Source organism: Leptonychotes weddellii, chromosome 2, assembly GCF_054177405.1.
Source record: "Leptonychotes weddellii isolate Sample4059 chromosome 2, ASM5417740v2, whole genome shotgun sequence".
NCBI lineage: Eukaryota > Metazoa > Chordata > Mammalia > Carnivora > Phocidae > Leptonychotes > Leptonychotes weddellii.
The window spans coordinates 128,586,272-128,610,590 of NC_138370.1; the positions used below are offsets into that span (position 1 = coordinate 128,586,272).

General features: G+C 34.2%; 1 protein-coding gene across 1 annotated transcript in view; it reads left to right on the forward strand.

Annotated features, from left to right (window-relative positions):
• LOC102731740 (transmembrane protease serine 11G) overlaps positions 1-24,319 on the forward strand; it is a 41,649-nt gene that overhangs the window by 8,171 nt on the left and 9,159 nt on the right. Inside the window, exons 2-6 of the mRNA XM_006729334.2 lie at positions 5,081-5,202; positions 6,720-6,838; positions 9,858-9,925; positions 10,519-10,679; positions 24,085-24,123. Of these exons, the coding sequence (XP_006729397.2) occupies positions 5,081-5,202; positions 6,720-6,838; positions 9,858-9,925; positions 10,519-10,679; positions 24,085-24,123 (509 nt within the window). The remainder of the gene's footprint in view (positions 1-5,080; positions 5,203-6,719; positions 6,839-9,857; positions 9,926-10,518; positions 10,680-24,084; positions 24,124-24,319) is intronic.

The window sequence follows — 24,319 nt, forward strand, 5'->3', positions numbered from 1 at the left end:
TAAATGAGTGAACTGTATGGTATATGGATTATATCTCAATAAAGCTGCTACATATACAAAGGAAGGAAGGAAGAAAGGCAGGAAGAAAGACACCAAAAGGTTATGGAAGCTCAAAGTATGTTTTGATTAAATGTAAAAACTCCTGACAGTTATTGTTCACTGAACCTGTCAAAGTTGCCTATCTATCATTACCCTTCCCTTTTGGGGGAGGTCATGTGACTTCTCCAGCAGTATCACACCTTTCTTTCAATAGTTCTTTCTGACTCAAGAAAGACTTTACTTCATTTTAAATTTTACTTTATTTTGTTTATTTATTTTTATTTAAATTCAAGTTAATTAACATATAGTATAGTATTGGTTTCAAGGGTAGAATTCAGTGATTCATCACTTACATGTAACACCCGGTTCTCATCCCAACAAGTGCCCTCCTTAACACCCCCCTTCCAGCAACCCTCCGTTTGTTCTCTATATTTAAGAGTCTCTTATGGTTTGCCTCCCTCTCTGTTTTCTTCTTATTTCATTTTTCCTTCCCTTCCCCTATGTTCATCTGTTTTGTTCTTAAATTCCACCTATGAGTGAAATCATATTTCCCACTGGTCGATATAGTGACAGTAGAACTTGTTCATTAGAAAGGGTTTGTAGCTAATACATCTGTGCGTGCTTCAATGTTCAAAACAAGCCCTGCTTTCTTGTGGAGGTCAAAATTTGTTGTTAAACAGCAGTAGGAAAAGAGATAATTAAGGATAAATGATGCTTAATTAAAAATATTAGTAAGAGTGGGAAAATATACCAATAAAACTGAGGCAGTATTGGCCAAAGTGGGTGCAGTATTGCTCTGGTCAATCACCTTATCTTCAATAGCCCAGGTCAATGGCCTACTCATTCTTTTTAGTCCTCATCAGGTTTTAATTATCTCAATAGTCTAAATTTCCTTCTAGGAATAGCTTCTCATGGAACTTCACCATGTAAATTTGCATTAATGAGCAGAACTTTGAAGAGTAGCACTCTCTGACCTTGATTATCCCCTTTTGAACTCTTATCAACTAAAATACCAGTTATTTTAATTATGACATCAGTCAAACTTTATTTGCATTATTTGCATAATGTGGAGTTATAGAAATAAGACACACAGCTTGTCAGAACATGAAACATAAAAGGAAGCACAAATCTTTTCATTTAATCTTTTGCACAACTTTTAGTTAGTATTTCTACTCACATCACAGATTTTTATGTAAGTCTCATCATATCTGGTGGTACAATTAAAATCATCATCATCATCACTGCTAAGCCACGGTTATTATGAATAACACCATCACCTCCTGATATTTGCATAACAACAACTTTCTTCCAGAGTTATTCCACCTTCCCTGGGCAATGGATTAAAACCCCAGCCAGATGATTTACCCATCTTGTCTTAAATTTTCTCATACCCATTATTGTAATTCTCTCCCTACTGATGCTCCAAAATGTGACAATCTGATAATGCATGCTTCTGAAACCTGGGATTTCTCTTGAAGGCTCTGGTAGCCCCCCTTCTCAGAAAGAAATCCCTTTATCTCTCATCTTTGAATCACTGAGGGATGATATTTCAGTTAAATAAAGCAATTAAAAAGCTCCAGGAAAAAATCACAGATGCTAAGAGAGCTATCTAAAGGGAAGGACTTGAATATATACCTTGGTAAAAAATTATGACATTGAATGGCTGACACTGATAAGAGCAATAGTCCATTCCTTTCTGCTGAGTTTTGGTTCAGGAAATACCTCCCCATGAGAGTCTGGATAATGAACCACTCTGAATGTAACCAAAGGTAGGGGAGGGATCAAAAATGCTTTGACTCTTTATGAAAGGTTTTCTAGATTGACCTTCTGAATGAGTAACTTTTGTCACTGCTCATCTTTGTTTGGCATAAATACCTCAAAGGTGAGGTCACTTATATTTTTTTGTTTGTTTGTTTGAATGTCAAAGGCTTCTCTAAGGCTGGATTTTCCTACACTACTGTGAATCTGTTTAGTCATCTGGCTGGGATAAGCCTGATCAAAATCAAATTATTTGAATTGGAAGGATTAGGGGGAGGGAGAAGCTAGAAAGGAAAGAGAAGAAGAGAATTGTCCTTTAGAGATTTTTAAGTGCAAAATTATTAATTGTATCTTGATCCCAGGTAAATGTTTAGGCTCATTTTTCCTCCTACCATATTTGAAGAAATTCATCTCTAGCAAAACTCTCTGGTAAAAATAGTTTTTGTGTTACAAATAGTTTAGGGCCGCCTCCTCTTTTGTGACACATTATTTTATTTAGTAGACAAATATTTATCAAGTACCTATGAGATGCAAACTCCAGTAATCTGGAACTGCCACTGATATCAACCATTGAAATTCATCAATGTATAAGTTAAAATTAGATTAGTACTGAAAAAATCAGTAAGAAAAAATTATTTTATTTTTTTAAAAAACTTCTAGGAATAAATATTTAGGACATGTCTACATAATTAAGAAAATGTACTCAAACAATTTTCAATTGTGACCCATACATAAGACTGTAATTCAGTCACAATGATGTTCTGGTGTTAGAAGTTCAACAGGAAACCACACCCTTTTGTTGATGAGAGTTCTTTTGTGAAATAAACTTCTTCTGTATGAATGGTTTTCCATATCTGACTCAGAGGAGAAGACAGTGAGAAGATGGGCCCAGCATTTTCAAGCTTTAAAAAATTGTCATTATTTTTCAAGCATTATTCCCTCCAAAGAGAAATCATTAGTCCTTCTCAGAAATTCTCTTAGAAATACTCTACAACCCTAGTAGCAATTTGTGTACACTGTGTTCCTTCCCTATAAGACAATAAGTTCCTTGAGAGGAAGATCTATTAATGATTCTTCATTAGATTCCCTTTTTGTACATAAAAACGCTCAATAAATGTTTACTCAGTTAACTAATGAACACATGCATTAATTAGGTTTACCTCTATTCTCATTCATAAATTCTACTTTCTCACATATGTCCTTGAAAAATCCCTGTCCTTGTCTCATGTCTCCTTGTCTTTGTTTATGCTGTTCCTTCTTCCTGCTGTACCCATCATTCTTGCTGATTCCTCCTCAGCCTCCAAAACCCAGTTCAAAGGATAAGTTCTCTAAGCAAAACCATTCATACCCACTCTTCTCTCATAACTTATTGGACATAATTACATCATGACATTTATCACTTGTATTTTACTAGTTACTTAGTGTGTCACTAGATTACATGTTCTTAAAGATGGGAGACTATGTCTTATTCATTTTTGAATCCCAAGCAGAAAGTGTTTGGCACACAGAAGAAACTTGGTAAGTGTTAACTGAATGAGTTCATGATTGCCCATGATCTTCTACTAATAAAGGTGGTGAATGTTTTCGTCAGCTCTTTCCTTGCCCCAGCAGGACCCCAGCTCTCCTAAAGATACTTCAGTTTGTAGATTTTAATACTCTTACCTTGCTACCAACCAAAGAGTGGCAAGCCAGAGTAACTTTAGATCCTTCCAGAAACACAGCAGAACTCAGAATTAGTGCTACCTGACTGAGATACTTATCAGAGCTCAGGTTGATGGTTCTGGGGTGAGGAAACTGCCTGGGCTTCTTTGCCCAGATACAAGGATACTGAATTACCCCCACTTTTTCCAGATTGTTGATTCCAAAAGGCCCCCCTCAGTTGATATCTTCAATTATTTCGTGGGGGTCTACTTTCTATTTTACCACAACCAGCTACCAATCCAGAGAAGGTAATTCTTTCTCCTGCTTTTTCATGTATAATTTTAACAGAACGATAACTGGTACCTTTAGCTTTCAGAGCCATATTCTTGCCCAATTCTCCTGTGAATTAGATCTTCCCGGACAACTTATGCCAGTCTCATTCTAGCCTGCCTCAACTCTGTAATTGTTTAGATTTAGTCTTTAGGTTGTGGGCTCTGACTCTGGCATAGGGACAGAACTTTGTCACATTTCTCTGCCTCTACGTAGGTTTCCCAAATGTCAGTCATTTACATACAACTTTCATGCTTTTTGCCATATTTACATACTACTGGTACTATTATTGCCTTAATATTTTTCTTTAAATTGATTCATTATTTACTCAAGTAAATATGGCCTTATCTTATCCAATATCATCTATTAAAAATCACAGGTCTGAAATCTTATAACACTATGAAATAGATATTCATCAAATACACCAGTGGCTCTCATACCATGAAGTTCCTGGGTCCAAAGCTCTGAGCTGTCACTATATATTTGTTCATTATATTGATGATCTCTTTTTGGTTTACTTATTCTTTCTTCTTTAGAGTTCTATTTTCTTTTCTTTTCTTCAACCTGTCCTATTTTAGATGCTCTTCCTATGCATTACAGATTACTTGTTTTATAAATGGGGATTTTAGGATTAAGTATAGAGTTCTGAAAAAAGTCCCCAAAGCCCAAAACCTAGTTCCAACTCCCCCAACATCCAATTTTGAGGTTTTATCTTTATTATTGTTTTTTATTTGAGTATAGTTGACACATAATGGTATATTATTTCACATGTACAACTTAGTAATTTGACAAGCTTATACATTATGCTGTGTTCACCACAAGCATAGCTGCCATCTCTCCCCACTACATTGTTATTACCATATCATTGACTGTCTAACTCCAAGGTCTTAGTAATCACTCTGAACCTCTATTGGTTCATGCAGAATGAGAGGAGTGACCCAGAAGCCCTCATTCTTTGACGCTTTTTGGATCTGAAGCACATGAACCAAATATATGTTGTTAGTTCATTTACAAAGAAGAAAATATTTCAGAACACTAGCATGATGAACCAGGAAGTATATGAAGCAGTAGTCAACTGCAGTATAATTCTGACTTTTTAAAATTAAATATAAAGTCAAATGTCAATCAGTGATATTTTTCATTGACAGTATTTTTCTAACTTTTTATAGAACAATATATTCAGATGTTACCAAATGCAATATGGGCTAACCATGAATTCTAGAAAAAAACCATTCTATATCAAAACGATGCAAAACTAAGATTTTAGAATTTAAGTTCTGTTTCACTTTAATATACAACTCTCTCTCAAAAGGCCAGCAATACTGGGTAGAAGGACAAGTTCACTAAGACCATGGATGACAGCCCTTATTGTTGCAGCTGTTGTGTTGGTTCTAGCAATAATCGTCGGTCTCCTTGTTCATTTTTTGGCATTTGGTAAGAATATATCTCATTGTATTCTTTTGAAAGTTTGAAGATTTACTGGATTTATTTCAAAACCTAATATTTTGGAGTGTAATTTTCATTGCAACAATAATTTGTTTAAGTGTATGTAAGCTTTGCATAATGCAGTATTAATTTGCATAAACATATCTACATTTGGGAAATGATCATCCTTTATAAAAATTAATTCTAGCATTTAAAATTTGAACTGGTTCACATAATATTATCTCTTGAACAAGCAATACATCTTATGTTATTATATGGTTTAATAATATTTAATGTACTGAAAGTAAAAACATTATTTTAGTAGTAATTCTGACTTCAAGGTTAACTTATGAGAATATATTACATTCTATCATGATCTAATTAACAGCTTAAATTTATGAATTATCACTAACAGGTAATAATTTTGTCAGAAAACAACTGACAACCACATGACTATGAGAACATGTAATATTAAAAATGGGTTAGAGGGGCGCCTGGGTGGCTCAGTTGGTTAAGCGACTGCCTTCGGCTCAGGTCATGGTCCTGGAGTCCCAGGATCGAGTCCCGCATCGGGCTCCCTGCTCGGCGGGGGGTCTGCTTCTCCCTCTGACCCGCTTCCCTCTCGTGCTGTCTCTCATTCTCTCTCTCAAATAAATAAATAAAATCTTAAAAAAATAATAAATAAATAAATAAATAAATAAACAAATAAATAAATAAAAATGGGTTAAATACTTGCAAATCATATATACAATAAAGGGTTAATATCCAAAATATAAAAAGAACTCAAATAACTCAATAGCAAAAAGCCAAACAATCCAATTTAAGAATGGGCAGAAGACCTGAATAGACATTTTTCCAAAGAATGCATACAGATGGCCAATAGGCACATGAAAAGATGCTCAACATCACTCATCATCAGGGAAATACAAATCAAAACCACGATGAGATATCACCTCATACCTTTTGGCAAGGCTAGCATCAAAAAGAAAAAAAAATAACAAGTATTGGCAAGGATATGGAGAAAAGGGTAACCTTGTACACTGTTAGTGAGAGTATAAATTGGTACAGTCACTATGGACAACACTATGGAAGTTTCTCAAAAAATTAAGAATAGATCTACCAGATGAGTCAGCTACTCTACTTCTGGGTATTTATCTGAAGAAAATAAAAACACTGATTTGAAAAGATATATGCACCCCCAAGTTCACTGCAGCATTATTTATAATAGCCAAAATACAAAAACAACCTAAGTGTCCATCTACGGACAAATAGCTAAAGAAGATATGATATATGTGTGATATACAAATATCAAACTATTATGTTATACACCTGAAACTAATATAATGTTATATACCAATTTTACTTAAAAAAAAGGTTAGAGGGAAGTACTGGCCACAGCTATTGCATGTTTAATTCCCAGGAGTTCATCATTATAGGACTTTTTTGCATGTTATTCCTTCTACTGTGATATTTATACAACTCAAATGAACTAAAGAGAAACTATCCATTTTTGTTCTCCCTTCCAGATCAGAAATTTTACTATTACCAAACCTCCTTCCAGATCCCCAGTATTGAATATAATCCTGACTTTTCAGTTGAACACTCAAAAATGAAAAGAGACCTGAAACAAAAAGTCAATAATGAGGTAAGTCTGTCATCATTCCTACTCTGACAATACTATGGTGAAGAAGAAGGCTAAAATAAAGTTAGAGGTAAGTTGAGAACATATCAAATTCTACCTATGTTGGGGATGCCAGATAAAATACAGAATTCTCAGTTAAATTTTAATTTTAGGTCCTCCTGAAAACATATTTCATTCAACATTTTAAACATGCCTATACTAAAAATTATTCATTGTTTATCTGAAATTAAAACTTAACCATATTTTTGTTTGTTAATCCTGGCAACTCTAACCAACAGTATCTCAGGAAAATTGGAAGAATACTTTGGGCAAAGAATAATTGCCCTGAAGACTGAATAATAGAAGCCCAACAGAAAGATTAAATAGCTCAAATACAAAAAGTAAAATTATTTGAGTTATCTGGAAACATAGCTCAATTATTTAGGCATAAACATTACCATGTATCACTTATTAAGCACCTAATGTGTGTCTGACCCTGATACATTTCCCACTAGGCAGCTTACACAAAACATTTATTCCTGAAAATATACCACGGAAACATACAGACAAGGTCTTCCACTGAAGACTTCAGCTGTGTATACAGCTTCTACTGAGCCTAGCACTGACCAAAGATGACAGAGCATTCTTGCCAGGTTCAGAAATATTTCTTTATCCATTTCCAACCAAAATGAGCTGATGAAATGAGTTAAAGGATGCAACTGAGTGGGGTTGGCATGTCTTTTCAAAAATACATCTGAAGGAAATTTTGATATTGATCAGGGCAGGGTGATACTGAATTACAGACAGTCTAAGCTTTGAAGTCAGAACATCTAGATTCATATCCAAATTTTACTTCTTGACATTTTATGAGCTTTGGAAAAGCTACTTGAGCCCTCAGGGCTTCAACTACAAAATAGGATAATTTCACCTACCTCTCTGAGTTATTCTGAAGACTGGTTTATGTTGTGAATAAAAAGTATGAAAAATTATGCCTGAATAAACGTTAGCATCTGTTTCCTGTGCTCTCACAGAACTTTCATACACCTTTGCTAATGCGCTTACCACCTTGTTACATCATTATTATTTTGTATGTCTATGCCCGTGAGGGGCTAAGTCTACTTATTCTTATATTTCTGGTGCCTGTAACAGTGTCTGCTATATGGGAGGACTATAAAAATACACTTCAAGGAAAAGACTAGTAAATAAATGGTCAACTCACTAGAACTGGCTCTATCCTCTAGAGTATAATAGTGGCAACATAAAGAAGGAAAGTACAGTAATTTAGACCAGAAGTTGGCAATTTTTTTTTCTAAGACACCAGATAATAAGTATTTTCAGCTTTGCAGGCTATGTGGTCTCTGCAACTATTCAAATCTGTCATTGTAGTGCAAAAGCAGCCATAGACAATACATCAACAGATGAGTATGGCTATGGTCCAATAAAACTTTATGGACACTGAAAGTAGAATTTTGTTAAATGTTTAGATGTCACAAAACATTCTTCTGATTTTTTTCGACTATTAAAAAAATATGAAGGCCATTCTTAGATGATGGGCCAGACAAAAACAGTGGCTGTCTAGATCTGCCCTATAGGCTATAATTTGCTGACCCCTGATTTAGATTATAAATCACAGTCCTAGGAAATATTGTCCTAGAAGAAATGATTAAAACCAGTGCCTAAAATGAATTTTAGAAACTTCTTGTAGAGTTCAGTACTCTAAACTTTATATGCTCAATTGCCATGGATAATACATGGTTCACAAAGCTGTGATTTCAAAAGAAACAACAACAAAATGATGAAGTTGGAAAGAAAATGGAAGGAGGCAGGCAGAAAACTTATAATTATATATAAGACATATAAAGGTCATATATAAAATATATATAAATGAATGTAGAAAATCTGGAAGTATACAACCAAAAATGTAAATAGGAAGTTCACTATGCAGTGATTTGGAAATGATTTTAATGCTTTTCATTTTACTTTGCTCTATTGTTTGCTTTTTATAACTTTCTACAATGAACATGTATTTGTTTTGTCAAATAAATGTACACGTGTATATAAAACTATTTCCTTAAAAAACAAATTTCCCTTCATAATCAGAAGGAAAACACATGGTCATTCATTTTTTAATAATTGATTTTTCAATAAGCATGCTCACCAAACTATGCCATATGACATGGCACTTTACCAGAAAAAAATCAAATTAGTTGAGTGAAATGTATTTGTTCAACACATAACCAGTTTCAATTTTGGCAGCTCTTCTGATTTGTGAAACTAATTATTGAGATTTGGATTCACTTAAGGTTTGGCATGTGGTCAGTCCTTTTTTCAAGAAGCCAACTTGATGAATCAATGGTAATACACAGGTTTGTAAAACCACAGATTCTGTAATAAGTTGTGGTTTTGGTAAGAAATAATTTCTTCTAGGATCTTATCCTACAGAGAAATTATCCCATAAAGGAGGTCTAAAATGACATACGAATGCCACATATAGTTTTGTCTTATTCTAAGTAATCGTTTCATGTATTTTTCTTGATAAGTATATTCTTTTTAAGGAAGTACCTGATAAATACACATTCTCCTCCTCTCCTCCAGTTACTACAGGATCAAAAGATGGCCTAAAGTGTTTCACTAAAGCCTACAAAAATGACCCTTCAATCACAGCCATGATGTTGATAACTAAGTTTGAATGATAATGGCTGATAATTCCATACACATCAAATTTTCAGAGAAATTCTGTCTCAGCACCTCCATCCCCATGTATATTTTATATTGGCTACTGAAATATCTAGCTTAATTCAACTCTTGATATATACCAGCCATCCCTGATCATGTGACAAGTTGTTCAAATATCAACATCTGATTATAGGGGTGACCTTTATGACAAGGGGATTATGTCCAAATGAGCTTTTTGAGGATAGTTGCAAACAAACTTAGAAGTAAAAGCTATTACTGCAGATTTTATACAGGCATTTTTGTGATATGCTGAAATGTGTGAATTATTTTAAAAAGGTCTACACTGTTTTTTCTTTTCTTTTCTCAGGTAGATAAGATATTTCGAAGATCCAGTTTAAATCATCATTACATCAAGTCTCATGTTGTTGACCTTAGGTAATCACAACTAATTAATTTTTATGATGAAAGGAAACTTTCTATTACTTAGTTATTTTTCATTGTTTGATTTGTGGACGGGATCTAAAAATCTTAGATTTATCAAGAGCAAAAATATTTTAATATTATTACATTTAATTGTTATTCCTTCTTTACAGAGTACCTGTAGGGAGAGAATTTCTCAGCTTGGGTAGTGATACAACATATTCTACTGGTTGTCCTCTTAAAGACTTTTGCATTTAGTTAAAGAATCTTAGAATCCTTGAATACTCCTCTGTTTTACTTACTTTACACACACATACACAGAGTTGATGGATTTAACAAGTGTTTTTTATGTATTTTGCCAGAAAAAAAATTATAGAACTCTTAGATACTCAGCTTTCTCTGAATATGATCAAGTTTTATAAGCAGGGGATAATTCGGTATTAACACCTATATGATACAGGAAGGAGGGAAATCCATGACAATAAAATATATAAAATATTTATGTTGTATTTTCTTGAAGATATAACTAATATTTAAATACTAAAGTATAAAATAATCATAAGTATGGTTATTACTCACTCATTGATTCTAGTGTTTTTCTTTTTCAGGTCAAGTAATGATGGTTTGAAAACAGATGTATTGCTTAAGTTTCAGTTTGCTTCTAACAATGCAGACACGATAAAAAGGCAAGCTGACAACATTTTGCATCAGAAGCTGAAATCAAATGAAAGCTTCTTGAAGATAGATACTTCATTACCTTATCTTAAAGGCAAGAAATCCCATTTTATTTCCCTTGTTAGAGTTTATCATTTTAACGATCTTCTCATTTACAGAGAAAGCTTTATTTCACCATAAAATGAAACCGCTTTTCATTTTTGTTTCTCATTTCTCACTTGATAATAAATCTCCACACAATCAACACCAAAGATTACCTTCCTTTGATTAGTATGGAAATAATTATGAAACAGAATTTGTGTGATAACCCAAATATAATATTTCTTTTTTTTTTTAAGAGATCTTGGTGGAGTTGTTTGAATTAATTAAGCATGTATGAGATAAAAACCTACACTGTAGTGCCTGGCTCTTTCTGTTCCAATACTCTCTCCAATCAGAATCCAGAATGTAAGAGTGGTATGAACACAGAAATCATATGTGGGGCACAAACATGATTTAGCTCCTGTGAAAGGAGACACGTCATTTTTTTCTGACGCTACCATGAGCCTTCCTAAAGCATCCAGGATAGGATTGGCCCAGGGCATGGAGGAGACAGAAGAAAAATGCCAGACCCTGATGATACCTGCCCTGGCATAAAGGCACCATGTCATTTGCCACACAAGCATAAGGAACTAGGTAATAAATGTTTGGGGTATGAGATTAAACAAAGCTCATTATAATTCCAAGGCTATTTTTAGCCTTGTATTTATTAACTTTGAAGTTGCCATGTTTTACAAGAATTTGTGTAAGCTATGAGATGAGACTCTAAGGCTGACAGATAATTACAGTTACTAATAAGTTTTCCCTTGGTACTTTTCCCCCCAAAACTGTTCCAGAGGGCTAGAGCAGATATATTATAATATGCTAACAGAAGAGAAAATTGCATTATAGGTTTGGTGGAAGTCAAAAGGAAAAAAAAAATAGCTTGAAGAACTTGAAGTTTCTGTGAGTAATGCCCAACATTCAGTTCTGTTAATCATGCAGATAGAACAGAGTAGACTCTGAATCCAATGCACTGTGTTTTAGATAGCAGAAATAAGACTTTCTGAAGAAAACATTTTGTTGAAGGATGTAGTGGTATGTGTGAAATTTTGATTTTAAAAATAATATTAATTTAATCTTGAACTCCCATAAGCTAAATGTTACAAACTTAAACTCCGTCATTTCTGGATCTATCTGCTCACCCTGACCCGCACTTTGTGGTGTTAGGGCACTTAGGTCCTTCATAGTGTTGCTGGATCAAGGTGAGGGGTTGGTCCATTCAGGCATCTGCTGGCAAACCATCTATCATCAGATCTTCTGTTGCCTATCAGAGCAAGTTACTGTTAAGACATTCCTCATTCCCGTGGAAAGGTCTCCTCAGATTCATCATTCATCCTGAGACTTCTGTGCTTACCAAGGGTATTCAGAAATTAATTTGTATATTTTTTATTTCATCTCTTTCTGCAAAAGACTGATAATTCCTTGAATACAGGAAATATGTTTTCCGTACTTACAATCATAACCCCAAGATTAGCACAGAACTCAGCACAGTGCAGGAACTTGGTATTTGTAAAATGTTCTATCTTTAACTCTGTAAACTAACTCATTCTCTTGAAAGTGGGCAGGAAACAAAAGCAATCTTAAATTTAACAAACACCACAGAACACTGAGGAAACTAGAATCATTCTTCTTTCCATATGGTGTTTTAGAACTACACGAAAATACATAAAAATTTTAAAAACAAAACTTGAGTTTCATAGGGTAAGAGAAATCATTTCAGTATATACAGTAAAAATAAAAATGCACGGAATGCATTCCAGGGGAAAGTCTGCAGGTAGTGGTGGAAAGAACCCTGGACTAGAACTCAGGGGATCCATGTCTTAGCAATAACCATAATAGTGCAGCCTGGGGTAAGTTGCTGAAACTGTCTTAGTTCCTGTTTTGCAAAATGAAAATAGTAGCAACTATGAAACTTATCCTTTGGAAAAACTTAAAAATGCTTTGAAAAGTACAAGTATAAACATATTAATGTAATGTATTATTTTATGGACTTTCTCAGATATTTTTAGCAACCCAGATCCTAGGAAGTTGGAGAATTGATAACATGTCTTGAAAAAGGTAGCTGAAAAACTAAAACACACACATGGCCCCAAAACACAAATATTGGAAGAGTTAGTTGGCTAATATCTTAAGTCTAACACAGAAGAAACAATGCAGAAATGTATTGGGTATAATCTTTCAAAAGCAATTTATACAGGATTATAATAAAGCTCAAGGGGAAGCTTTGAGTTTAACTTTCGGAGTTAATAAGTTCAAGTTTGCTAAATAGTTGTCTATGTAGATCTTCTTTTTAAAAATTGCAGAATTTAAAATGCTCATGGATAATTAGGTGAATTTTTTTCTAAAATTTATAGCCTTGTGAACATTTCTTCTCATTTTATAGAAGTCAGAATTCTCTCCAGTGATTTCAAGTGACTAGGGAAGGGAAGGGAAGGGAAGGGAAGGGAGGAAGGAAGGAGGAAAGGATGGAGGGCAAGAGGAAGGAAGGAAAGAAAAAGGAAAACAATTAGTTGAAAGAACAAATTAGCTAAGATTGTCAGTGTTTCATTAAAATGTGCTTTTAGTCTTTGATTTTACTCTATGACAAACTTTCATGAAATCATTAAGTGATTCTTTTATGATCCCCAAATATGTCTCTATTTCTGTTTCCTTTCATTGTTTAAATACAAAAAAAATATAAAGAAAAATGCATGGAATTTACTTGTAGGGAAGAAAAATAATTTTCCCTCTAGCCTTTTGAGTTCTTGACTATAATAAAAGACCCCTGTAATAAAAGATGGTTAACAAGAAAAAAGAAACAGAAGTTTATTAACAGGTATACATGGGAAATAACGGGGGAAATGAGTAACTCAAAGATGTGGCTTAGAATTTAGCATATAGCGTCTTTATCAAAGAACAATAGGGGTGGCTGGGCGGCTCAGTTAGTTAAGCGTCTGTCTTCAGCCCAGGTCATGATTCCAGGGTCCTGGGATCAAGCCCCACGTTGGGCTCCCTGCTGAGCGGGGAGCCTGCTTCTCCCTCTCCCTCTACCTGATGCTCCCCCTGCTTGTACTCTCTCTCTCTCATCATTGCAAATGGCAAAATTTCATTCTTTGATGACTGAGTAGTATTCCATTATATATATATCACATCTTCTTTATCCATTCATCAGTCAGTGGACATCTGGGCTCTTTCCATAGTTTGGCTGTGGACATTGCTGCTATAAACATTGGAGTGCACATGCCCCTTTGGGCCACTACATTTGTATCTTTAGAGTAAATACCCAGCAGTGCAATTGCTGGGCCACAAGGTATCTCTATTTTCAACTTTTTGAGGAAACTCCATACTGTTTTCCAGAGTGGCTGGACCAGCCTGTGTTCCCACCAACAGTGTCGGAGGGTTCCCCTTTCTCCGCATCCTTACCAACACCTGTCATTTCCTGACTTGTTAATTTTAGCCATTCTGACTGGTGTGAAGTAATATCTCATTGTGGTTTTGATTTGTATTTTCCCGATGATGAGTGATGTGGAACATTTTTTCATGTGTCTGTTGGCCATTTGGATGTCTTCTTTGGAGAAATGTCTCTTCATGTCTTCTGCCCATTTCTTGACTGGATTCTTTGTTCTTTGGGTGTTGAGTTTGATAAGTTCTTTATAGATTTTGGATACTAGCCCTTTACCTGATATGTCATTTGCAAATATCTTCTCCCATTCTGTTGGTGTCTTTTGGCTTTGTCGACTGTTTTCTTTGCTGTGTAAAAGCTTTTTATCTTGATGAAGTCCCAGTAGTTCATTTTTACCTTTGTTTCCCTTGCCTTGGGCGATGTTTCTAGGAAGAAGTTGCTGTGGCTGAGGTTGAAGATGTTGCTGCCTGTGTTCTCCTTTGGGATTTTGATGGATTCCTGTCTCACATTTAGATCTTTCATCCATTTTATGTCTATTTTTGTGTGTGGTGTAAAGAAATGGCCCAGTTTCATTCTTCTGCATGTGGCTGTCCAATTTCTCAACACCATTTGTTAAAGAGACTGTCTGTTTTCCATCGGATATTCTTTCCTGCTTTGTCGAAGATCAGTTGACCATAGGGTTGAGGGTCCATTTCTGGGTTCTCTCTTCTGTTCCACTGATCTATGTGTCTGTTTTTGTGCCAGTACCATACTGTCTTGATGATTACAGCTTTGTAATAGAGCTTGAAATCTGGAATTGTGATGCCATTAGCTTTGGTTTTCTTTTTCAACATTCCTTTGGCTATTCAGGGTCTTTTCGGGTTCTATACAAATTTTAGAATTATTTCTTCCAGGTTTGTGAAAAAAATTGATAGTATTTTGATAGGGGTTGCATTGACTGTATAGATTGTTCTAGGTAGCATAGACATTTTAACAATATTTGTTCTTCCAGTCCATGAGCATGGAACGTTTTTTCATTTCTTTGTGTCATTTTAATTTCTTTCATAAGTGTTCTATAGTTTTCTGAGTACAGATCCTTTGCCTCTTTGGTTAGGTTTATTCGTAGGTATCTTATGGGTTTGGGTGCAGTTGTAAATGGGATCGACTCCTTAATTTCTCTTTCTTCTCTCTCATTGTTAGTGTATAGAAATGCAACTGATTTCTGTGCATTGATTTTATATAGGATACTTGACTTTTAAAAATATATTGAAATAATTATAGATTTACAGGAGGTTGCAAAGAAATTTACAGGGAAATCTTATGCACTTTCATGCTTCCCCCAGCCTTTGGTAATGTTAACATCTTATACAACTATAGCACAACATCACAACCAAGAAATTGGCGTAAATACAATCCACAGAGCTTACTCAAATTTCACAGTTATATATGAGCTCATTTGTGTGTGTGTGTGCATGTGTGTCTCTGTGTAGGTATAGCTCTATGCCATTTTATCACATATGTAGCCTTGCATAACTACTACCACAGTCAATATATTCAACTGTACCATATCAAGATTCCCCTGTGTTACCTCTTTATAACTCCACCCATCTTCTCTACCTATCCCTAGCCTCTGGCAACCACTAATCCATTCTCTCTCTCTATAATTATATTGTTTCATGAATATCATGTAAGTCATACATTTTGTATCCTTTTGAAATTGACCTTTTCCACTCAGCATAATTTCCTTGAGGTTTGTCCATGTTGAAGTGTGTATCAGTCGTTTGTTCTTTTTCATTGGTGAGTAGTATTCCACGGTATTCCACAGTTTGTTTAACCACTTATTCCTTACATTTGGTAGTTTTAAGATTTTGGCTATTACAATGAAGCTGCTATGAACATTCATATACATGTTCCTATGAGAAAATTAGTCTCTATTTCTCTGGGATATGTCTAAGAGTACAATTGCTGGGTTGATAAAACTATTTTGGATTTTGAAAGGAACTATCAAACTACTTTCCAGAGTAGCTGTACATTTTGCATTCCCATCGGCAATGTATGAGAGACCTAGTTTTTCTGCATCTTTGCCAACACTTGGTGTTATCACTATTTTTCATGTTGGCCTTCCTGATAGGTGTATAGTGATATCTCATTATGGCTTTAATTTTATTTCCTCCAATAGCTAATAACATCAAACATCCTTTTATTTGTTTGCCATCTATACATCCTCTTTGGCAAAATATCTGTGCGAGTGTTTTCTAATTGAGCTGATTTTTATTTCTTAAATGTTGAATACTGAGAGGTCTTTATATATATTTGTCAGATATGTAATTTGCAAATAATTCTTACTGGTCTGAAATTTGCCTTTTCATCCCATAAACAGAGTCTTTCAGATAGGAAAAGTTTAAATTTGATGAGATTCAACCAATTGAACTCTAATTTTTATGGATCTGTTATTGGTAATAAATCTAATTCTTCTCCTAGTACTGGGTCCCTGACAATTATCTCCTATGTTCTTTTCTGTAAATTTTTTAATTTTACATATTATACTTAGATTTTTTAACATTTAAACTCATTTCTATAAGTTTTATGGTTTCACATTACATTATGTCTTACATTAAAGCCTAAAATCCATTTTGAGCTCATTTTTGTATAAGCTGTGAGGTTTTTTGTCATTGTTCTGGTTGTTAATATATATTCAATTGCTCCAGCACTGTTTATTGGAAAGGCTGCCTACCTTCCACTGAATTACTTTTGCTCCTTTGTCAAATAGTAATTGGGCATTTTTGTGTGGACCTATTTTTGGGTTCTCCATTCTATTTCATTGATTTACGTGTCCATCCTTCCACCAGCATCATACTCTCTTGATTACTGCATCTACATAGCAAGCTTAACAATAAGAAGAATGATTCTCCCACTTTATTCTTCTTTATCAAAATTATTTAAATACTCTAGTTCCTTTCTAAATAAATTTTAGAATAATCTTGTCTATGTCTACAAAAAAACAGATTTTGATAGAAATTTTGCTAGATCTATAGATCAATTTGGGGAAAATTGACATCTTTACTATGTTGAGTATTTTTTTTTTAGGTAAAATTCACATAATATAAAGTTAACCATTAACCATTTTAGAGTGTACAATTTGGTGGCATTTAGTTCATAATGTTTTGCAACCATCACCTCTACCTAGTTTCAAGACATTTTTATGACCTCAAAGGAAATCCTATACCAATTAAAAAGGAAATCCTATACCAATTAAATAGTCACTCATTCTCCCTCACCCAGCCCCTGACAACCACCAATTAACTTTCTGTCTCTATGGATTTACCTATGCTAGATGTTTCACATAGATGGGACCATATAATATGTGACATTTGTATCTGGCTTCTTTCACTTAGCATATTATTTTCAGAGTTCATCCATGTTTTATGATGTATCAATACTTCATTATTTTTATGGCTGAATAATATTTCACTTTATAGATAATATTACATTTTGTTTACCTAATCATCAGGTGATGGACATTTGTGCTATTTCCATTGTTTGTCTATTGTGAATAGTACTACTATAAATATTGGTGTATAGTATTTATTTGATTACTGTTGGATAGATACCTAGGAGTAGAATTGCTGGGCAATATGGTAACTCTATGTTTAACTTGTTAAGGAACTGTAAACTGTTTTCCACAGTAGCTGTATCATTTTACATTCTCACCAGCAATGTATAAGGGTTCTAATGTCTCCCAGTTCTCATCAACACTTGTTATTTTCCAATTTTTTTAATTGTGAGTATGTTAGGTTGGTGTGGTGGTGTGATAGGTGCCAAATTTTATTGAATACATTCTCTGTGTCAATTGACATAATCATATAACTTTTTTCTGTAGCTTGTTGATATGGTAGATCACACTAATTGATTTACAAATATTGAGCTATCCTTATATACCTGGAATAAATCCACTTCATCACTGTATTATTCTTTACATACATTGTTGGATTCAATTGGTTAAAATTTTGTTGAGAATTTTGCATCAAATTCATGACAGATATTAGTCTGTTTTCTTGTTTATCTGGTTTCAGTATCAGGATAATACTGGCCATATCAAATGAATTAGGAAATGCTCTCTTTTCTTATAATTTCTAGAAAGGATTGTGTAAAAGTGCTGTTAATTCTTTGAATGTTTTGCCAAAATCTCCAGTGAAGCCATCTGGGCCCAAGGTTTTGTTTTGTTTTGTTTTGGTTTTTTTTTTAAGCTTTTATTACAAATTCAATTTCTTTAATAGTAGGGCTATTCAGGTTATCTATATCATCTTTGCTGAGTTTTGGTAGTTTATGGTTTTCAAGGAATTTGTCCTTCTCTTTTAAATTGTCAAATTTATGAATGTAAACTTGTTCAAAGTATTCCTTACTTTTTTTTCCAAGTTTTTCTGTGAACATTCATTTTAAATTCTTCTATGCATATACTCTCAGGTCAGTGTGGTAACCCTATGACTTTTTTTTTTTTTATCAGTTTCAGGGGTAGAATTTAGTATTCATCAGTCACATATAACACCCAGTACTCATTACATCAAGTGCCCTTCTTAGTGCCCACCACACAATTATCCCTTCCCCTCCCCTACCTCCCCTCCAGCAACCTTCAGTTTGTTTCCTAGAGTTCAGTGTCTTTTATGGTTTGCCTCCCTCTCAATTTTCATCGTATTTTATTTTTCCTTCCCTTCCCCTATGTTCATCTGTTTTGTTTCTTAAATTCCACTTAAATTCTGACTTATTTTGCTTAGCATAATACCCTTTAGTTCCATCCATGTCATTGCAATTGGCAAGATTTCATTCTTTTTGATGGCTGAGTAATATCCCATTATATATACATGCTACATCTTTATGCAGGCTCTTTTGTGATATCCCCTCAGTTAATTCCTGATACTGGTGATTTGTGTCTTCTCTATTTTTATCTTTGTCAATCTTCCAAAATTTATCAATTCTATTTATTTTTTTCTTACAACCAGTGCTTTTTGTCTCATTAATTTTTCTATATTATTTTTCTGTTTTTAATTTTGATTGAAATTTTGATCTTCCTTGATTTTTTTTCTTCACTATTTCCTTCCTCTTCCTTACTTTAGGCTTACTTTGCTCTGCTTTTTTTGTTTGTTTGTTTATTTGAGTTAGGAACTCAAGAATATTGATTTGAGATCATTTCTCTTTTCTAACATAAACACTTAGTGCTATAATTTCCCTCTCTGTAATGCTTTATCTGCATCCCATAATACTTGTTATGCTGTACTTTCATATTCACTCAATTCTGTGTAATTTTTTTTTTTATTTTCTTTGGGAATTCTTCTTGGACCCATGTATTATTTAGTAGTCTGTTGTTTAATTCTCAAATGTTTGGAGATTTTTCTCCTTACCTTTCTGTTACTGATTTCTAATTTGACCCCACTATGAACAGAGGACATATTCTGATTTCAATTCTTTTAAATATGACTCAGGATATGGTCTGTTTTAATGAATGTTCCATGGGTGTTTATAATATGCTTTCTGTTATTGTTGGGTGGAGTGTTTTATACACTTGATCTTAGCCAAAAGGCCGAGAAGCAATGGGTGGAGTGTTTTATAAATGTCAATTAGATCTTGTTGTTGATGGTGTTCTTTAATTCTATATCCTTGCTGACTTTCTGTCTAGTAATTACATCAATTACATCAGATGTTGAAGTCCCCAGCTATGATTGTGAATTTTTCTCTTCCTTCCTTCAGCTCTCTTAGTTATTGCTTGGTGTATTTTGAAGCTCTTTTATTTGTAAACATACATTTAAAATTGTTACATAGTCTTAGTAGATTGATCCTTTATCATTATGTAATGTCCCTCTGTGTACCCAGTAATTTTCTTTTCTCTGAAGCCCTTTTTATCTGATATTAATAGAGCCACTACTGCTTTTTTTTTAGATTCATATTTGTAAGATCTTTTTCCATCCTTTTACTTTTAATTTAGAAATTTCAGTGTAGAAAGAAAATAGCTGAGTCATGTCTTCCAAATTACACACTGCCGTTCTCTGTCTTTTAATTGATGTATTTAAACCATTCACATATTAAATATTGACATGTTAGAGCTTAAGTCTTTCATTTTAATACTTGCTTTCTTTTGTGCTGTTTCTTGTTCCTCTGTTCCTTTTTTTCCTCCCTCCCTGTGGGTAATATGAACATTTGTTTTAGAGTTCCATTTTGATTTATTTATAATGTTTTTGAGCTTATCACTATGTATAGCTGTCCTAGTGGCTATGCTAGGTATTAACATACACACACATAATATCAGAGCCTACTGGTGTCAAGATTATACCACTGCAAATGAAGTGTAGAAACTTTACTTCCATTTTGGTCTCTTTGCCCTCCCCATTTTTTAGATACATTTTTCTCTCTATATATTTTGCACATCAGAGTAATATTTCCTCTATATATATTCTGCACATCAGATGGTGTTGCATCTTTTGTTTCAACCATAAAATATGTTTAAAGAAACCTATAAGGTGAAAAATAGTCTTTTATGTATATTTGTGTTTTTACACATTCTGTCTCTTTCCTTTCTGAGGGTACTAACCTTCTATTATCATTTGCTTTTTGTTTGGAGAGCTTCCTCTAGCCATTATCCAAGAGCAGGTCTTTTAGAAACTAAAATTCTTTTCATTTCCCTTCATCATAGAATACCTTTATTTCTAAATATAGTTTCAATGGATACAGGATTCATGGCTGATAGTTTTTTCTTTCAGAACTTGAAAAATGCTATGCCACTTCCTTTTGTCCTCCACGGTTTCAGATGAGAAAACTGCTGTTATTTGAATTGGTGTTACTTTATAGGTAATGTATCATTTTTCTGTTTTTGAGAATTTTTTCATTGTGTTTAGTTTTTAGTAACTTAATTATAATGGGTCTTGGTGTGGATTTGAGTTTTTCCTATTTGATATTTTCTCAGCTTGTTGAATCTATACATCTCTGTCTTTAGCCAGTTTGGGGAGTTTCCAACCGTTATTTCCTTGAATACTTTTTCAGTCTCACACTCTTTTTCTTCTCCTTCTGGAACTCTGATAATATTAATGTTAAATCTTTTGTTATTATCCCACAAATCTCAGAGGATTTGTTAACTTTTTTTCAGTCTCTTGTCTCTCTGTTCTTCTGAGTAAATGCTATTTAATTTCATTTAAATTTACTGTGAACCTATTCCCCATCTCCACTCTATTATTAAGACCATCCAACAGGGTTTTATTATTATTATTATTAATTCTATTTTTCAGTCCTATAATTTTCCTTTTTTTTTGAAGTAGGCTCCATGCCCAGTGTGGAGCCCAAGATGGGGCTTAAACTCACAACCCTGAGATCAAGACCTGAGCTGAGATCAAGAGCTGGACGCTTAACCAACTGAGCCACCCAGGCACCCCTCTATTTGGTTTTTATAACTTCTATTCTTTGCTTAGATTTTCTATTTTTTCACTTATTTTAAGAGAATTTGTAGTTAACTGCTAAATTATTTTTCTGGCATCTGCTTTAAAATCCACATCAGATACTTCCAACTTCTTATTCATCTCAGTATTGGTATCAGTTGGTTGTCTTTTCTCATGCAGATTGTGGTTTTCCTGGATTTTGGTATGGCAAGTAATTTTTGTATTCTAAACATTTTGGTTATTATGTTAGGAGACTCTTGATCCTATTTAATTCTTTTATTTTAGCAGGTAGTCCACTTATTTAGGTTTGGCGTGTAGATTCTCACCTACTTTCATTGTTTCAATAACAATTTAGTTTTCAGAGTCCTTGCAGTACTATTCTAGTCTTCTGGAGCTTCCTCTCAACCCCTGCTGCCAGCAACATATATAGGAGTAGAACAAGCTTCTCTAGGTTGCCTTGCATCCCTGGGCCGTCCTTTGTGGAGGGGTGCAGTGGGCCTGAACCCATTTATGTCACTGGGTATATAAAGGTTGATGTTATCCCTGTGAGTGTCATTCTATAAGCTGGTGCCCTGGTTAGGAAGTGGGGTTTGGGAAGATCAAGGGCTTCTTGCTCTCACTACTGCTGGCAAAATGGATAGCCAGCCCTGTGTTGTGAAGCAGGAGGTTTGGGATCTTTACTAGGTCTTTGTTGTGCTTCTTCTTTCCCAGTATTTGGATGGAGAGAACAGACTATTCTCAGGATTTTTTGTCTATGTTTATTGATGGTTCCAGATTGTAGGCCTTTCTTGGTCTCCAGTCCAGAATATATGCGAGATGAACATAAAACTAGGAAACTCACCACATTGTCCTTAAAATACTGTAGTCTCTAGCCATTTTGCCTTCCTCCTTCCAGCTTTCAGAGTTCTTTTATTATTATCTGCTAGATAATTTTCAAGGTATTTGGTTGTATTTATAGGAGAAGAGCAGAAAAAATTGAGTCTACACAATCTTGTTCTAGAACTGGAGCTATTTAACTTTTATCCTGCAGGTGGAACATATCTACTAGATAATGTTTACATATGAGATATAACATCACCATGGAAGTTCATCAATAGTTTCTGCTGATAGAAATGAGCCTAGGCTAAAGTTATCTGTGAGGTAACCATAATTCCACCCCTCTCACTGATCCATAACCTACAGATGGTGACACTAGACTATAATTGACTTTATAGTGAAATGGTTGTAGGACAAGCTTTTTACCTTGAAAAGTATTTAAATCATGTCCTTAATAGTTTTGCCTCATATTATTGTGAGGATATAGCAGTGTTTGGGATTGTCCCTGGTATACAGGACTCAGTAAATTATTAGTTATCATTACTGTTCACTATTAATTCAGCAATTATTTTTTGAGAACTTATTTGTGCCAGGAACTAAATTACCTGTCCTCATGGAACATTTTAATTGGAATAAAAAAGATAATGGCCCACTAAACAAGTAAATAAACAAAGTAATATCATGTAATACGAATTTCCATACAGACAATAAAGAGTAGGAGGCTACTTTGATTTGTCATGGAAAGCCTCTCTCTGAGGAGAGGATTTTTAAGCTAAGATCTGAATGACAACAAGGAACCAACCATGAAAATGGTCAAGGGAAGAGCTTTTCTGGCAGAAGGGACAACTAGAATAAAGGCTGTAGGAATACCTTGGCACAGTCAAGAAACAGAAAGGCCAGGGTGGGCACTGAGTAGTGGCTGAAAGCAAAAACAGTTCAACATGACAACAAAGACGTAAATAGGGACCATGTCATGCAGATCCAGGTAGGAAGTTTGGGGTTATTATAAAGATCAGGGAAGCCACTAGGGAATTGTTACTATTGGCAAAACCTAATTCTAAGGGATTTATTCTAATAAACATAGTAATAAACATAAGCATAGTTCCTGGCAGATGAACACAATGTTCCTCTTTAGAGTCTGACTGAAAGATTCATTAATTTGCAAGCTTACCAAAACTCTACACTGGTTTTCTTCTTAACAAAAACATGGATCTGGATTGCTTATTATACTATCTGGCATAAGGAATAATTCATATAATTTTGGGGAATAGTCATTGATCGTGCTTTCTTCTGTTTTAGTTTATGATAAAATGACTAACACGTTTTAAGGATTCATTAGTACACTGGTGGATCTTTATTCCAGTTGGAGCCTTTGTGGAGATGTCAGGCATCTAAAATGCTTTGAGTGCTTTTACCATATCACTAATATATGAAATGAGGACAGAAAGAAATGGTGTCTACCATATAATAATACATATATCAAAGCAGTCCTAGATCCGCTTCTGCTTAACTTGCATTTTAATAAATTGGTATGGCTAAATTAATTAGATGTAGTCATCCTTCATGACAAACAATATCCTTCTCTATGCCAATGATTTTAAAATCATAAACCAGGATTTTCCTAGAGCCCACAAATAGTCAGAAGAAGGGTTTAATTTATATCCAGGCCTCTCTTTTTTGTAGGATTTTATTTTATTGCCTTTAAATTAAGAAATTCCTGAATAATTCAGTTCATCCCAACCAGAAACATTCATGTCATGTAGGCATAGTATTTTCAAATTATAGTTGTTCCATTGCTGAGCAATCATCTTATTTTTTTCCAGATATGAATGAAATACAAGCAGAGCACATTCTGAACAGCTGTAAGTCAAGACTATCACTACAATGTTTGCAAATCAAATGCTAAAACTCAAAATACTGCTAGAGTTTCTCTATCGTCATGTTTACTATTTCCCCAAAGTATATAATATCTCTAAATGGATTCATGACTTAACTCTATGTAAGGAGAAAATTACTACTAATAATTGGGAATGTCTATATGGGCTCCTTAGAAATAAC